Source organism: Cryptomeria japonica, chromosome 10 (genome assembly GCF_030272615.1).
Source record: "Cryptomeria japonica chromosome 10, Sugi_1.0, whole genome shotgun sequence".
Lineage (NCBI taxonomy): Eukaryota > Viridiplantae > Streptophyta > Pinopsida > Cupressales > Cupressaceae > Cryptomeria > Cryptomeria japonica.
The window spans coordinates 713,222,524-713,239,320 of NC_081414.1; the positions used below are offsets into that span (position 1 = coordinate 713,222,524).

Consider the following 16,797-nt stretch of genomic DNA (forward strand, 5'->3'; position numbering starts at 1 on the left):
ACGTTTGCCCTTCACTTTCAGATAACTCAAAAGAATGGAACTGCAACCAGTAATTGTGAAAAGAGAATCAAAATGCTCAATAATTCTTTATTTCTCCCAGAGCCCTTCAAACAGTCTAGACAGATATTTTTACAGCGTAGTCATCAAAGCGGTTTAAATCTTCATATTTGCTGGCAACTTATCAAATGAGCACATAGGTCTTTGGATACTGTGGCAAATACATGGAAGCTGTCTAAATTTTTGTGAAAATTTAATATTAGATTGAATATTTCAGTAAACAATAAAATGTTATAAACATTGAATTTCCATTATCTGACAGATAAAGCCCATTTAAAAACTCAAAAGCCAAAAAAACAACTTGACATTTCCAACAATATCATAAAACATCCCACAACAATTGCTGTGCAGGTCATTTGAAGCAAGTGGATATGGCGAAACTGAAAGGAAAAGGTAAAACTACCACACCAACATCCAACGCTACATTTTCTGATATAATGTTCAGACAGCATATGACCCTTCCAGATTGCATAGTAAAATCTAAAGAATCATTACAAAAGCGATGAGAGCACTTTATGCAAGGACCAACAGATAATAAAAAGTTTATGGTGGATTGGTATCGTATATGATAAGACTTTTATAGCAACTACCAACTATGCATTTCCATGAGCTTGATCTGACTCCTATACTATCACACTAACTCACTAATCTAATTCAACCTTAAGCTTTATCTCTTCCACCGAAATCTGGCTTAGCCCACACATAATAGATGGATGTCATTTGAAGAAATTATAAATATCCATAATTCTGGAAATCATTCTCTTGACCTCCAATATGCTCCTTAATGTAAAAATATTTGTAGGTCAGTTAGCCTGCAATCATAGCAACTTGCTAACAAATACCATACAAAGACATAGAATCTAGCTGGTCTTTATAATAATCTTGATGCATAGACAGTATCTCAAGACCCTGTTCCGCAGTTGATAACATGATTTCAATTCTAAGGAAGATCTGCCATTTGCATGACACCAGGCATATTATTCCAGTGGCAGGATCCAAGCCCCCAAGCTTGATTCGATGTACAGGGTGCTGAGGTCAGCTGTTGAATATCAGCACAAAAATCATCATTGAACAAAGTGGCGAGAGCATCACTCACTGTAGATTGTTCCTTTCCAGCTTCGGCATGGGAATCATACCAATCAGAGACAGGAGAAACATCTGGCTTTGCAAGATTCAATAGAGTAGAAAATTCATCGTCTCCACAGTTACCACTAGACATAAATTCAGTGGGTTCTTCAGTCTTTATGTTTGCCCCTGTGACAGGAGCCAATGAAAAATGATTAACCTACTCAGATTTAGGGATAAAAATCAGTACCTTAACAAACAATTACAGGTCACAATGGTTTCAGCAACAGAAACATGTAACAGAAGATACAGACCCTTAAAAGCATTTTCCCCTACTCTTTTCTAAACATAGACATATCAGAAAAGAAATGCTTACCAATTGCTGATTGAGTAGATGAAGACTCATCCCAGGGACCGGTGCTCAAAGGGGGTGTACTTTCACTAAATACTGATGCCGCACAACCACCCAGAGGAGTGATGGGATCACTGTATTCACATTCTGCCTCAGACTTACTTGCCACAACACGATTTGTTTGGTTACTGCTACAAGAAATTGGTGGCAATTGAGTATTTGTTTCTGAAGACCGCTTAACCCCACCGCCACCCATTGTACGAGGCAGCAATGCTTCTAACAATCCGTTGTTCTGAGGAGCAAAGCAATCCACATGGGTGGATGGAGCAGGAGGAGAGAGTGTGAACGAGTTATTACTACTACAGTTCACCATCTCAAGGGGCGTGCCTGTGGTATGTACAGACTCCGCATATTGGCTTGAAGGGAGCTCCAACTTCACACCTGATAAGGATGTAGAAGCAGAGAAATTGTCATTCAGAAGGGTGTGGCTTCCCGTCATCAAACCCCCAAAGGGCAATGGGCTATGACTGGGATTCTTATTGCTTGGATCAGGATCAAATGAAAAGTTGTGTGCCACAAACCCATCCAGTCTACCAGGCTGACCATATGGCCGCCTTGCAGCTTTGAAGCATGGCTCCACAATACTCTTGCTGTTGTCATCCAGCTGGGTAAAAGAGAACATACCGCTTCCGCCTACCCCTACACCTGCACCGAAGGACATCAGGTTCTCAGCTTCTCTCAACCTCTTTGCACGCTGGATTGGGTTCATCAAACTGTAGCTCTGTGATGATCCCATGGCTTGATTCAGTATAGAACTCATGGAAGCCTCTGTCAATGCAGGAAACGAAGAGTATGCCAATGAATGCTGGCCAGGCTTGAGACTATCAAAGGTGACATTTGGAATATCCAGCTTGGAGGAGCTAGACAGAAACTCATGATGATGATGATGATGATGGGATAAATCTCCACCATTGACAGACTGCTGATTCTGTTGATTATCATTAGATTGTTGCTGCAGGTGTAGATCCGGTGGGTACAGAGGTAACCCCTGTCTCTGCCTCCGCTTGATCCGGGTGTTCCAATAATTTTTAATCTCGTTATCAGTACGCCCAGGCAGCTGAACCCAAAAATGAAATGAATAGATGGTCTAAATTAACATGGGGGTTTCAAGATGTCTGATTTTATTTGTGTAGCATTCAATCTTGAATCAAAATTAAAAAAGCCAAAACTAAGACATGGGTTTTCTTCAATTAATCAAAGACTTTGTTTCAAAATCACAAAGTTAAACAAAAACCAAAGTACCTGAGCAGCCATGCGCGCCCACTTGTTGCCGAGCTTGGCATGAAGCTCAATTATGATCTGCTCCTCATCCGCAGTAAAAGCACCCTTCTTTAGATTAGGCCTGAGATGATTAGCCCACCGAAGCCTACAGCTCTTCCCACAGCGAAAAAGCCCCGAATGCTTCTGCACTGCATTCCAATTCCCCTCTCCATGTTTTTTCACATATTCAACCAGTATTGCATCCTCTGCCGAGGTCCATGGCCCCTTCTTCAGAGACCCACCTCCAGAATCCCCTCCTTCCAATGCCTTCTGATCCTTCCCAGCACCACTCTCACTCGTCGTTGAACTCATTTTCCCTCTGGTTGCTGAATCACCATCACAGCCAAACATCACACAACACAACAAAAAGCAGCACCAACAATCACAAAACTATGTTCCTTGATCTATAGTTCACTACCTATGTCACATAGACAATGTGTATATACCCTCAACGTCAAGTGGAGGAGCAATGGCGACAAGCTTTAAAAGAGTTAAGAGAAAGGAGAAGAGACCCACATACAGGGATTATTGATTTCACCAAATGCGCCACAACCCAATACGAATCTCGCCCACCCACATGCGAATTCCAAACCGGCTTCTTTCAATTCCACCCCTTCCCATCTCGACACGTTAAGCCTTTGTAATCATTCAAACCACACTAGCCCTACTCTCTTAACATTCCGTCACAATTACCATGAATAAGACCATCCAACTCACAATATGTGTATATCCCCCCATGCTCATACATCCCCCCATACTCTCCATACATACATCTCCATGTCTATGCATCATCCATTGTCTGACAGATGTTGGGCATGCCTTTTCATCATCCAAGAATTAAATAATATGAAAGATTCTCTCTTTTACTTTGCCTGTCAAAAGTGGGCTTAATCAGTGTGTACTTCGTGAGCATACCTCAGCTCGTACATTCGTCCTTTTGCCTAGTTTCGCCTCATTTTGAGCTCAAAGTACTCGCCTTTTAATCCATTCGTCCCCTCACTTGGGGCTTTTCCCTTTTCCTGCTCATCATTACGCCCCGTCTCCATCTTTCATAGAGTCGTACTCGATTGGCATATATCCTCCACCATCAAATTCTATGATGGAATTTTCAACCCTAACATAAACAATGCTTTTTATTACTGATTCCCTATTTCTTTAAGGCTCAATAACCAAAAATAAAACAATTTTTTAAAGTGTTTTTTTATTAAAGTTGAGGAGGGTACAATTGGGGATATTGGTAAAAATATCATTTATTCTTCTTTATAGATTAAGAGTGTGACTTGAAATTTTAATATAAAATAATATAGTAGGCATGAGTTTTCCACAATCCATGTATACGTGCAAGGATATTTGGAAAAATTAATTTTTTAAAGTGTTTTTTTATTAAAGTTGAGGAGGGTACAATTGGAGATATTGGTAAAAATATCATTTATTCTTCTTTATAGATTAAGAGTGTGACTTGAAATTTTAATATAAAATAATATAGTAGGCATGAGTTTTCCACAATCCATGTATACGTGCAAGGATATTTGGAAAAATTATGTATAAAGTTTGAAACGTTTTTTTCGAATTGCACTCAACAATCTATCAGCAAAAAGTATACACATTTTTTTAGAAATACTTGCACATAAAATAATAGATTATTATATCTAAAAGAACTCTAAATTAGTTGGAGATATTCTCGAGTCAAGGGAAATTGAATATATATGATGTTTAAATTTGAGAAATTTGTAATTATATCACACATCCATATACATTGTTGGTAAGGTTCTTCATCTATTTTGAAATATATGTCATATTGCAAACATATCGCCAATATTGTCAAAAGAATAAGACACAAAGCAAAAACACTTAGAAACAATGCAATACAATGTCGTCTTATACAACCTTGTGACACAAAAAGAAACATGACAAATGAATAAACACTTATAAAGAACATTGTGTCTCCTCTTATATTGTATTTAGACATTATAACATGCAACAATGTGAGTAATAAGAAACAAGTAGTGCAAAGTACACATGATGATCGATGTGATATAATCTAGAAAGATATAATAAAAGAGAGGGAATATATGATAGATATATGTGATAGAGAAATAAAAAATTATATTAAATGAGGAAGGGATTATCTATCATAGCATCATAAATTGTATCTCTATACAATTTTCATCCTCACTTAGGCTTCACTTTGGCGTTTTGGCATTTGGTGTTTTGACCATGATTGATTTTACTGACGTTGGCTTCAAATTCTAATTTTCACCTAGCATCTAGTTCGTGGACCTTTGTTTAGCCCTAATAAGTTGGACAAAGGCTCCCCAAGCACCCTTGTCCCACTTAAAGGGGCCGCCAATTTCGGTCCTAACAACAATCATGAAATATGGGCGAGAATTCCCTTCTCATGTCAACCTATCTTGAAACTTCAAGCATGTTTGATATAGTGGGGTATAAAAGCAAGTCTTACCCCCTCATTTTAACAAGTTTATCTATCATCTCTACATGATTCAAGTTTGAATTCAATTCAATTCAAGTGAGCAAGTAATCAAGTATTTTCAAGACATTGAAGGAGAGGTCAAGTATTCAAGTTTCAAGCATTCAAGATGACATCCATGATTAAGATTCTATATGAAGACATCCTAAATGACAACATCAACCTTGGCATGAAGATTTCAAAGCAAGATTCATCAAGGTATCACATTCCAATAGTCAACATTTTAATTTAGATCTAGCCTTAGCCCTGAAAAGGCAAGCTTTACACTTTCATTTCATTTCAATTTCAATTATAGGGTTAATTCCAAACCTAGGGCTTGACTTAGGCAAACCCCTATTCCCAACCCAATTTTTCTTCTATTGTATGTAGGTTATAGGTTCAAAAGTTGTAATTATAGAATTAGGCAAAGTAGGAAGAGACGAATCCATCTTTTGCAAGCATGAAAAGTGGGAGACAAGATCACCCCACACACCTATGTCTGACAAATTTTTGGCAAAACTTTTGGGCTAGATTCTGAGCATCATTCTAGTTCTAAAAAAGTTACTTTTGTCTACATCTAACATTCTAAGGATGGGGTCGCCCAGAGCATCCTTGTCTCACATTTGCAGGCCTAGCTTCCAATCATAGGATCTACTCATCTCTCTCATTCCAAATCTATGTTTACAACTACATATCAAATCCAAAACTGCTAGTTCATGTTAATTTATGTCAAATTTTCATCTTTAGCCCTAGAGCTAGCATTCAATTTACATCTTTATAGTATTAATTTCAATACAAACAAAAGATGGGTGAAATCCAATCAACATTCAACATTTTCACACAATTTAGGTTGAATATTTTGATTTCACCCCTCTCCTCAATATAATAATTTTGTGAAATAGATCTAGTACCTAGTTTGCACACCTGAGCTTGTGAACACCTATTTCACTACATTACATTTTGGTGAACTAAAAATAGTGCTTGCATTAATTCTAATTTTTCATCTCAGATCTAATTTGTATGCATCTAATTAATTCACATTTGCAATTATTTCTGAAATACATTGGTTATGCACTAAATTTAGAGGTCTAATTCACAAAAACCCTAAAAATTGATAAAATTAACTTGTGTGTTGCATAATTTATGATTTATATGCTCAGAATAATTTCTATTTTATGTTATTTTTAGATTTAGAAGCATTAATTGTTCATTTCTTTAGTGTGCATTGCTTAATTAATTGGTTAATCAATCATTCTATTGGGAAATTGCATCGCTTAATCATATATTTTACCTACATTTTCAATTACATAAGAGGCATTGTGAGTATAAATCCATTTCATTAGCTTTGTCCTCTTTGTGTGTGAGTTTCACTACCCTTTCACCTACATCCAATATCTAGGTGAAAATAAGTTATAGACTTATGGCTTCCCAAAGTTTAAACACTAAGGGGTGTGAGCCTAGGTTGAATAAAACCTATTCCATGGGAACTTGGGTGAATCCTTTATCCCTACACAAGACATACCTAAAATTATGGATAACCATTCCCCTTGCACTTCTTATGATGAGGATGACTCCTTAAATTAACTAACTAGTGACCAATTGGGGAAGCTTGACCATGAGTTTCATAAACTTCAACAATGGATGGGTCAAGAACACTTGAATAGTGAGGCAATCCCCTTGATTGAATACTTGAGGATAATGATTCAAAGTGATGAAATTGGTGTGGAAGTGTTGTGTAGCATTCCTCATATTGTTGGACTCCAATGTTATGCCAATGAAAAGTTGTGTTGAATCTCTTGGTCTTTCCAATCCTACAACTCAAGTTGAGCATTCCATTCCTATGCCTACATCTTTTCTTAATGTTCCTACATATATATCTTCCATCATGGCTACCACTACACAAAATTTTAATTCTACACATGTTAGTTATGGGCATAATTTTATCAATCAATACTCCTACATGCCTCATTCCACTACCCTTCCATTTGTGTCACAACCATCTTCTATACCCATCCTATAATAATGTTACACCTTCCTATTCTCAAGCTCCACCTATCTATCCTCATGTTACACCTCCATCACAATCCAATGTGTCCAATTCCAACTCATCCACCAAAGCCACTATAAACAATCTAGCTCAAAGTGTTTCATCATTCCAACAACAATTGGCTTCTTTAATGCAATCCAAATTCAACGTTCCTACACATGGCATAGCTATCCCACTCTCTGATGACATTGTTTGTGTTGTTACTCCTCAATACATAGATATTCCCCATTTGGAGTTACACAATGGAAAAGGTGACCCCCAAACTCCTGTGAAACATTCCAAACATTGTGAAGTGACTTCTCTCATGATCATAGGCATGGAAAACAATTTCACTTGTATCTCTAGAGATAAGGCTTTGCAATAGTATTGTCCACTGCCTCCTCAATCAATCCATTATTTTCAACAATTGGATAATGCATTTGTGCAACATTTTCAAAATAATATTAGTCCTCAATACTTTAACTAATTTGATGCATTGTAAGCAAGGAGTTAAAGAAAAAGTGACCAATTTCATTGGTAGATATAAACATTTTGCATTCACAAATTGCTTTTTGGGTTTGATGGTGATGTTCAAAGAATTTTCATTAATAATTTTCAAAAGGATATTAGATATAAGCTTTAGTTTTCTAATTTTCAATATTTCACATATTTATGCACAGGGCTTCATAATTATCAACTTCAAGTGAGCCAATTTGATTCCTCTTCGTCAATGGCTTCGATTGATAACAAATGAGGGTACTCACCATCAATCATTTCAAACGTTTCATAAATAAACCGGAACTTCAACAAGATCAACAAAAATTCTGCCAATCACATTAATACACAAGTGGTAGCCACAAACTTAAGGTGTGGCCCCTTTATCATCAATCTTCACATGTTGTAATTTTACTCCTTATAAATAACTGCATAGTATCATGCTTAAGTTAATCCATGCTAATGTGATTAAGATTCCTTCCATGCAACCCATAGACACCTCTAAGCCTTTAACAACTTCCTTCGATCCTCAAGCTTTTTGTCGATACCATCATCAACTTGGCCATGATACTAAGAAGTATTATAGGTTGAAGAATGTGATCTAAGACCTTATTGATTCCAATATTATAACTAAGGAGGGTGTGAATGATATGTTGGCCATTTGGTGGAATTGATTATGTGTTGCATTGATGTTTTGTCATTGATGTCAACACTAGTTGTTTGGATGCTTTACCGACACCCTTCTAGTCCTAGTAGGTTGAGTAGTTTTGGTTAACTCAGATACGGCATGATCCAGTAGACTCCAGTATAATCTGGTGATGGAATTGGCTTGTTCATGATACTCACACTCATATTTAGTCAATTGGTTTTAGTTTGGTGATTGGATGCTATCTTGCTTACTTAGAAGATTGGTTTCTAGTTCCGACGAGCGTTTCATCGATAGAGCTTTTGGTGGAGATCTTTGATGCATTGCATAATTGTTGTTGGTGCAACTTCTGATGGAGTTTTACGATGTTGTTGGTGATCATGTTCGAGACTTGGCATTTGGGGATCATTGCTGAAGCTTGTGGACCTATACTTGGTCCTGGTTGATCTAGGTTATGGACGGGCATTAATGAAACGTGTGGATATGATCTATTGTTGTATTTTTGGGATGTCTTATGTGTGCATATTATTTGTTTTTGGTCTTAGGCCGACATTGTTTGTAATTATGAAATTGGTTTATTGTCTGGTGGCTAACCTGATTGTTTATGGTCGAGGGTCTGTATAAATAAGATGTAAGATCTCATTGTATATCATCATGGTCAAGGAATGTAATGTGCAAATAATGTAATATCATTCAGGAAGAGGATTTGGTCGATCATTGGAGATCGAATTGGGTTTGTATAAGAGGATTTAGTCCTCTAGTATTGAGCTTAATCAGAATTGTACTCAGGCATAGGAGATGCTATCTTTTGCAGTTCAACACTTCTCCGAACTATAGTCTAGATTTATATGTAGTCAATGAGGCTCCTTTTGTGATGAGCAATGTGCTCTAGGTTGTTGGTTTTCTTGCAAGTGTAGGCCCCTTCATTGTAATTCACATACTTACTGCAGAAGTATTATCTGACTATGGGTAGGCTTACCATCGTGGTTTTCCCTTTATCCTATTTTCCACATACAAATCTTGGTGTTGTGTGGATGGCTTTTATTCTGTGATTATTGTTTATGCTTAATTGGATTAACTGCTATTCTAATATTATTGTTTTGGGTTCTGGTATTAAAGTTTAAATTGCTAATGCTTCTGGTAATCTGTGACAATTGATTCACCCCCCCCCCCCCCTCCTCTTAGTTGTCTTCCAGTTATCTGAATTGTATAACAATTGGTATCAGAGCTTTGGTCCTCTCTGCAGAAAGCTTAACCGCTTGAGGAAGATCCTATGGCAACTAAAAATTCAAGTTCATCCAGTTCTTTTGGAGCTATCTTTCGAAGGGCTTGAAGAAACAAATTATACAGTATGGAAGATTCAGATGGAGACTTATATGAGATGTCTTGGCAAGGAGATTTGGGAGATCACACAGAATGGTGTCACACCCTTTAATCCAAGATCTAGCAATCCTCCTCCGACAAACCTAGACAAGGAGCTTGAGAATGATTGTAGAGAAAGAGAAGCCCTCTTGTGTGCACTTTATGATCAGTAAATAATGGGATTAACAGACAAATCATCTAGAAAGGCTATATGGGATAAGTTGCAGACTCTTAATGAAGGTGACCCTACAATGAAGATTGCTAAACTTGATGGTTACTAGGTGAAATATGAAAACTTGAAGATGGAAGAAGATGAAAGGATTACTGCATTCATGGAAAGGGTAAATGAGATTGTTATGAGAATTCAATGTTGTGGTGGAACTTTGAGCGAAGATGAAATTGTTTCTAAAGTCTTGAGAGCCCTACCACCAGCTTACAAAATGAAGGCTACTTCTATTAATGAGTTGAGAACAATGGCTAATACATCTGTCAACAAAGATGCTTTGGTTGGGAAACTATCTGCTTTTGAGCTTGAGGAATTTGGATCTTCTGGAGCTGTGAAAACTTAACCTGCTTTTCATGCATCTACATCTACAACCAATAAGAAAGACTGGAAAGCTCTATATGCAAAAGAACTAGAAGATATGAAGAGAGAAGATGATGAGTTTGAGCAACTTGAAGCACTATTTGCTAGAAGAGTACCAAAAGAACCGATAGGAAGTAAGTATGAAGGAAAAGCACCTTTTAAATGTTTTGCATGTAATAAGATTGGTCATTTTGCATCTAGATGTCTTGAAAGGAATTCAAGATTTGAAGAAAGAGTTAAAAGATCATTTAAGCCTAACCCTGGATATCATAACAAGTATAGACTCAAGAAAAACAAAGACAAATCATGCTACATAGCGGATGAGGAAGGCATTACTGATTCAAATGATGAACAGGTAGAAGAATTTGCTAGTGGATCCGGCAATGGGAAAGAATAGGTATTCTTGGCTATCAAGGAAGATGATCCGACACTGGAAGAGAATGTACCTGAGGAGAAGGCACTTGCTGCTAAAATTAAGGATAAGGATGAATGGGTAATTGACAGTGGTTGTTCACATCATATGAATGAAGATAAAGGGAAGTTTCTGTCTTTGCAAGAATTTGATGGTGGACTACTTAGATTTAGAGATGACAAGGCATGTATGATCAAAGGAAAAGGAATTATATCATTGGATGGTAAGAACAATACTGACAATGTTTATTATGTTGAAGGTTTGAAGCATAATCTTCTGAGTGTAGGACAATTGGTAGATAAGGGATTTCAATTACAATTCAAGGATGGAAAATGCAAAATCATTAACATATTTGGCTTAGAGATTGCAACCGGTAAATAGACAAAAGGTAACATATTTCATTTGAACTCCGGTGAGAAGATATGTTTGATTACATAGATTGATGAGAGTTGGTTATGGCATAAAAGGTTGTGTCATGTGAATTTTGATTGCATTGTGAAGATCGGTTCAACTAAGGCTATTAGAGATATACCTAAGATTATGAAGCCCTGTAATCCGATATGTAAAGAATGTCAAATGGGTAAACAAGTCAGAACCTCTTTTAGGAGTATACAAGATAAATCAAATGATGTTCTTGATCTTATTCATATTGATTTATGTGGCCCTACTAGAGTTAAAAGTTTTCATGGTGATAGATATTTCATGCTAATCATTGATGATTATTCTAGAATGATGTGGGTTACTTTTTTTAGAGAAAAATTTGAAGCATTTGAAAAGTTTAAAATCTTTAAGGCTAAAGTGAAAATTGAGACAGGATTAAAGATTAAATGTTTGAGATCAGATCATGGTGGAGAATTCACTTCCGGTGAGTTTAATAACTTTTGTGACAAGCATGGTATAAGAAGACAATTTTCTGCTCTCTAAACACCTCAACAGAATGGAGTTGTAGAAAGAAAAAATAGAACTATCTTGGATACTACTAGAACAATGATGATGGAAGCTAATATACCTCATATCTATTGGAGAGAAGAAGTTAGTACAATGGTTTACACATTCAACAGAGTACATATCAAAGGAGAAACCGGTAAGACACCTTATGAATTATGGTTTGGCAATACACCTACAGTTAAGTATTTCAGAAATTTTGGTGGTAAATGTTATATCAGGAGAGATGATACTATTGGTAAATTTGATCCTAGAAGTGATGAAGGCATATTTCTTGGTTATTCTAATGAAAGCAAAGCATATATATGTTATAAAAAGAGATTGCAGAGAATTGTGGAGAGTGCTAATGTCGAAGTAGATGAGCTGAGAAAAAGTCAAATAAGAGTTTCTGAGAAGGAACCGACAGTGGAAATGATTATATCTGAACCAATAGCACCTTTACCAGAATAAAGAGTTGAATCAGTTACTCTGGCAACATCAGAGAATTCTACAGTAACTGAAGAACATGGAAGAGGAATAGAGAGTCAGAAGACTCCTAGGTATGTGAGATTGAATCATTCTAAAGATAAAATCATTGGGGATAAGAGCAATGGAGTAATAACAAGAAGAAGACTAGCAACTAATGAGGTATGTTTAATTTCACAAGTTGAACCGGTATCAATAATTGAGGCATGCAAAGATGAATTTTGGTTAAAAGCTATGGAAGAAGAATTAGATCAGACTGAGAAAAATAACACATGGACTTTGGTTCCTCGGCCTAAAAATAAAAATGTCATTGGAGCTAAATGGGTTTATAGAAATAAATTGAATGAGGATGGTCAAGTTACAAGGAATAAGGCTAGATTGGTTTGTAAAGAATATTCTCAAAAGGAAGGAATTGATTATGGAGAAAATTTTGCACCGGTAGCTAGGATTGAAGCTGTAAGATTATTTCTTCCCTATGCTACTTATAAAAACTACAAGGTTTATCATATGGATGTTAAATGTGCATTTTTGAATGGGGATCTTGATGAGGAAGTTTATATTGAGCAACTTGATGGTTTTTCACTATTAGATGATATTGATATGGTTTGCAGGTTAAATAAAGCTTTATATGGATTGAAGCAAGCACCTAGAGCTTGGTATGTAAGGTTGGATAAATATATTTTGAAGCTTGGTTTTACTAAGGTAGTGTTGATAGTAATTTATATTATAAAATCACTGATGATGATATACTGATTGTTGAAGTATTTGTTGATGACATTATTTTTGGAGGTGAAGATAAATTATGCATAGAATTTTCTAAGAATATGGAGTAAGAATTTGAGATGTCTATGATTGGTGAGATGATTTTTTTTTAGGTTTGCAGATTACTCAAACTGACAAAGGAATTTTTATTTGTCAAACTAAATATGCTAAGGAATTGTTGAAGAAATTTGGTATGGGAGATTCTAAACCAGTAAGTACACCTATGGTTACAAGTGAGAAATTGACAAGGAAAGATGTTTCTGCATCGATAAATCCTACAAGATACAAATCTATGATTGGAGGCCTATTGTATTTGACTCGGACTAGGCCTGACATTATGAATGTTGTTTGTATTGTTTCAAGAATTTAGAGTGATCCTAGAGAAAAACATGAGATGGCGGTGAAAAGGATTTTAGATACTTGCAAGGTACATCAAAATATGGCTTATGGTACCCTAAGAGTGATAACTTTACTTTATGTGCATATACAGATGTTGATTGGGTTGGAGATGTTGATGACTGGAAAAGTACTTCCAATGGAGCTTTCTTTCTTGGAAAGAAGTTGGTTTCATGGATCAACAAGAAACAATCATGTACTTCTTTATCTACTGTTGAAGCTAAGTATATTGTTGTTACTACTAACTATACACAAGTTTTATGGATGAAGCAAACGTTGAAGGATATAAAGGTGGATTGTGATGCATCGGTAGTTATTCACTGTGATAACTCTACTACTATTGATATATCAAAGAGTCTGGTATTTCATTCTAGGACAAAGCACATATCTATCAAGTATAACTTTTTGAAGGAGAAAGTGGAAGCAAATGAAGTTAAACTATTTTATGTGAACACTAAAGAACATATTGCAGATATTTTTACTAAACCTTTATCCAAGGAATCATTTGAGTACCTGAGAGAGAGATTGGGGGTTTATGCTCCTCTGACAGAGACTTGCTTGATGTGGTTTGGCATCAGCCCAACATGTATTATCAGAGATACTATTCATTATTGGTATTTTGGATATGTTGATATGGTTTTGTCATTGATGTCAACACTTGTCAACACTTATCATCACTTGGAGATCTTTGGTTATGTTCACCGGCAAGTCAGTGACTTATGCATAGTCACCGGTATTTGGTTCACCGCTAGGTTATATTGTTCACCGACACTTGGAATGACTTGGAGACTACCTGGTTATGTCAAAGACATTATTTGATCACTTGGTTATGGTGATTTGGTTATTGATTTATTCAGGTTTGTATATTTGCTCTTACAGGCAAATAGGTCCATGTTATGCACCGGTAAGCATATTTATTCCAGATCAGCACGACACATTATGGAGATGATTTATTATTATTATAAATGCATTGAGCCAACATGATGCATCACATAATGATTTATTTGTAATTGATTTTATTGTAATATTATTTGTAAGCCGACTTACACATTTGGTCTTAGCTTTCAGTATATATGTAAGATCTCATTTGTGAGATTGATATGTGATTGGAAAAAGTATTGTAAAAAGGTATATGCGAAAATAAGCAGAGCTATACGCGCAGACATCATTTGAAGATTGAAGGAAGGTTTTGAGAAGATAATCATAACTTAACTGGTACTGAATCCAACATATGAAGATGCTATTTTGAGCAGTACATTATCATTGGATTTAACCATCCAATTGTAGTCAGTGTGACTTCCATTTTGTGAATGAGCAGTGAGTTCTAGGCAGCTCGCCTTTCTGCATGTGCAGACTCCATATTGTACACAGATACTATCTGCAGTAGTATCATCTAATTGTGGGTAAGGTTTCCCACTATGGTTTTTCCCCTTACAGGGTTTCCACGTACAAATATTTGTGTTATGTGTTGTGGATGTTATTGTCTTTATGTTTCATGCATTAATCTTTACCAATACTGCAATTAACTGATAAAACTGTTTACCGACATAAAGTTTGGTTTACCGATATTAAGCATTAAATTTTGGTTTGAATTTATTGGACAACTGATTCACCCCCTCCCCCCTCTCAGTTGTCTTCAGGACCTAACATTCATTCCGACACTGATGTGGGATGCTACTGCTCAGGGGAAGTAGTTAGCTTTGAGATTCAGAGGCTTATGCTTTTGGTTTGATATTTTTGTCAACTTTCTGGCATTGATGTCAAAGGGAGAGAGATAGTGATGTGAAAAATAAATTTAGAAATTTACAAAGATATTATTCAAAGGGGGAAATATATTGATATTCAGAGCTATATGTAGGAGATTGTTGGGTATCTTCCATAGGGGGAGACTTGTTTGGCATTTCTTGATACTTAGATGTTTTTCACATCTAGTGTTGCCATCAATGCCAAAGGGGGATATTGTTGGTCATTTGATGGAATTGATTATGTGTTGCATTGATGTTTTGTCATTGATGTCAACACTAGCTTTTTGGATGTTTTATTGACACCCTTCTAGTCCCAGTAGGTTGAGTAGTTTTTGGTTAACTTGGATCCGACATTATCTGGTAGACTCCAGTATAATCTGGTGATGGAATTAGCTTGTTCATGATACTCACACTCATATTTGGTCAGTTGGTTTTGGTTTGGTGATTGGATGCTATCCTGCTTACTTAGAAGATAGATTTTTGGTTCCGGCGAGGGTTTCACTGGCAAAGCTTTTGGTGGAGATCTTTGATGCATTGCATAATTGGTGTTGGTGCAGCTTCTGATGGAGTTTTAGGATGTTATTGGTGATCACATTTGAGACTTGGAGTTTGGAGATCATTGTTGAAGCATGTGGACCTATACTTGGTCTCAGTTGATCTAGGTTATGGACAGGCATTAATGAAATGTGTGGATAGGACCTATTGTTGTATTTCTAGGATGTCTTATGTGTGGATATTATTTGTTTTTGGTCTTAGGCCGACATGGTTTGTAATTATGAAATTGGTGTGTTGTCTAGTGGTCGACCTGATTGTTTATATTTGAGGGTTTATATAAATAAGATGTAAGATCTCATTGTAGATCATCATGGTTATTGTAAGAGGTCTTGGTCAAGGAATATAATGTGTGAATAATGTAATATCATTCAGGAAGAGGAGTTGGTTGATCATTGGAGATCAAATTGGGTTTGTGTAAGAGGATTTAGTCCTCTGGTATTGAGCTTAACCAGAACTCTACTCAAGCATAGGAGATGTTATCTTTTGCAGTTCAACACTTCTTCGGATTGTAGTATGGATTTATATATAGTCAGCGAGGCTCATTTTGTGATGAGAAGCGTGCTCTAGGCTGTTGGCCTTCCTGCAAGTGCAAACCCCTTCATTGTAATTCACATACTTACTGTAGAAGTATTATCTGACTGTGTGTAGGCTTCCCACCATGGTTTTTCCCTTTATCAGTTTTCCATGTACAAATCTTGGTGTTTTGTGGATGGGTTTTATTCTATGATTATTGTTTATGCTTAATTGGATTAACTACTATTCCGGTATTATTGTTTTAGGTTCTGGTATTAAAGTTTAAATTGCTAATGCTTCTGGTAATCTATGACAACTGATTCACCCCCCCTCTCAGTTGTCTTTTGGTTATTTGAACTATCTAACATGATAAAGAATTTTTTTTTGTAGAACTACCTAATAAAAGATATCAAATCTTTACCAATCCTTTGCCTTCTCATTCTACCAATTTCGTCTAGCCTAAAACCTTCAACTAATATAGTTGTTGATGAGATGTGTGTAGAGGCTATAAATGTTGTCAATCTTATTGAGAAATTCCTAAACCTAATCCTCACATTACCTTTAACTCAAGAGATACTATTGATGCACTAGATGGACCAATACATTACTATGAAAATTAAAGGAAATC

At 36.2% G+C, this 16,797-nt stretch overlaps 1 protein-coding gene across 2 annotated transcripts; it reads right to left on the minus strand.

Annotated features, from left to right (window-relative positions):
* Positions 1–329: 329 nt before the first annotated feature.
* Positions 330–3,469, minus strand: LOC131029313 (transcription factor MYB33). 2 transcript variants are annotated; one of them, XM_057959755.2, is made up of 4 exons: positions 3,315–3,469; positions 2,777–3,120; positions 1,499–2,591; positions 330–1,311 (listed from the first exon to the last, which is right to left on the minus strand). In XM_057959755.2, exons 2-4 carry the CDS (start codon positions 3,104–3,106, stop codon positions 998–1,000), a joined length of 1,737 nt encoding a protein of 578 aa, XP_057815738.1. In that variant the 5' UTR covers positions 3,107–3,120; positions 3,315–3,469; the 3' UTR covers positions 330–997. The 2 variants fall into 2 exon arrangements, with proteins under 2 accessions (XP_057815738.1, XP_057815737.1); XM_057959754.2 differs by lacking the exon at positions 3,315–3,469 and having other exon boundaries at positions 2,777–3,306.
* Between the last annotated feature and the right edge of the window lie 13,328 nt (positions 3,470–16,797).

Coding starts and splice junctions, on each gene's coding strand:
- LOC131029313 (XM_057959754.2), bottom strand. CDS start 3,145: ATGTTTGGCTGTGATGGTGATTCAGCAACCAGAGGGAAAATGAGTTCA. Junction 2,592..2,776: donor GGGCGCGCATGGCTGCTCAG/GTACTTTGGTTT, acceptor TTTTGGGTTCAG/CTGCCTGGGCGTACTGATAA. Junction 1,312..1,498: donor ATCTACTCAATCAGCAATTG/GTAAGCATTTCT, acceptor CTCCTGTCACAG/GGGCAAACATAAAGACTGAA.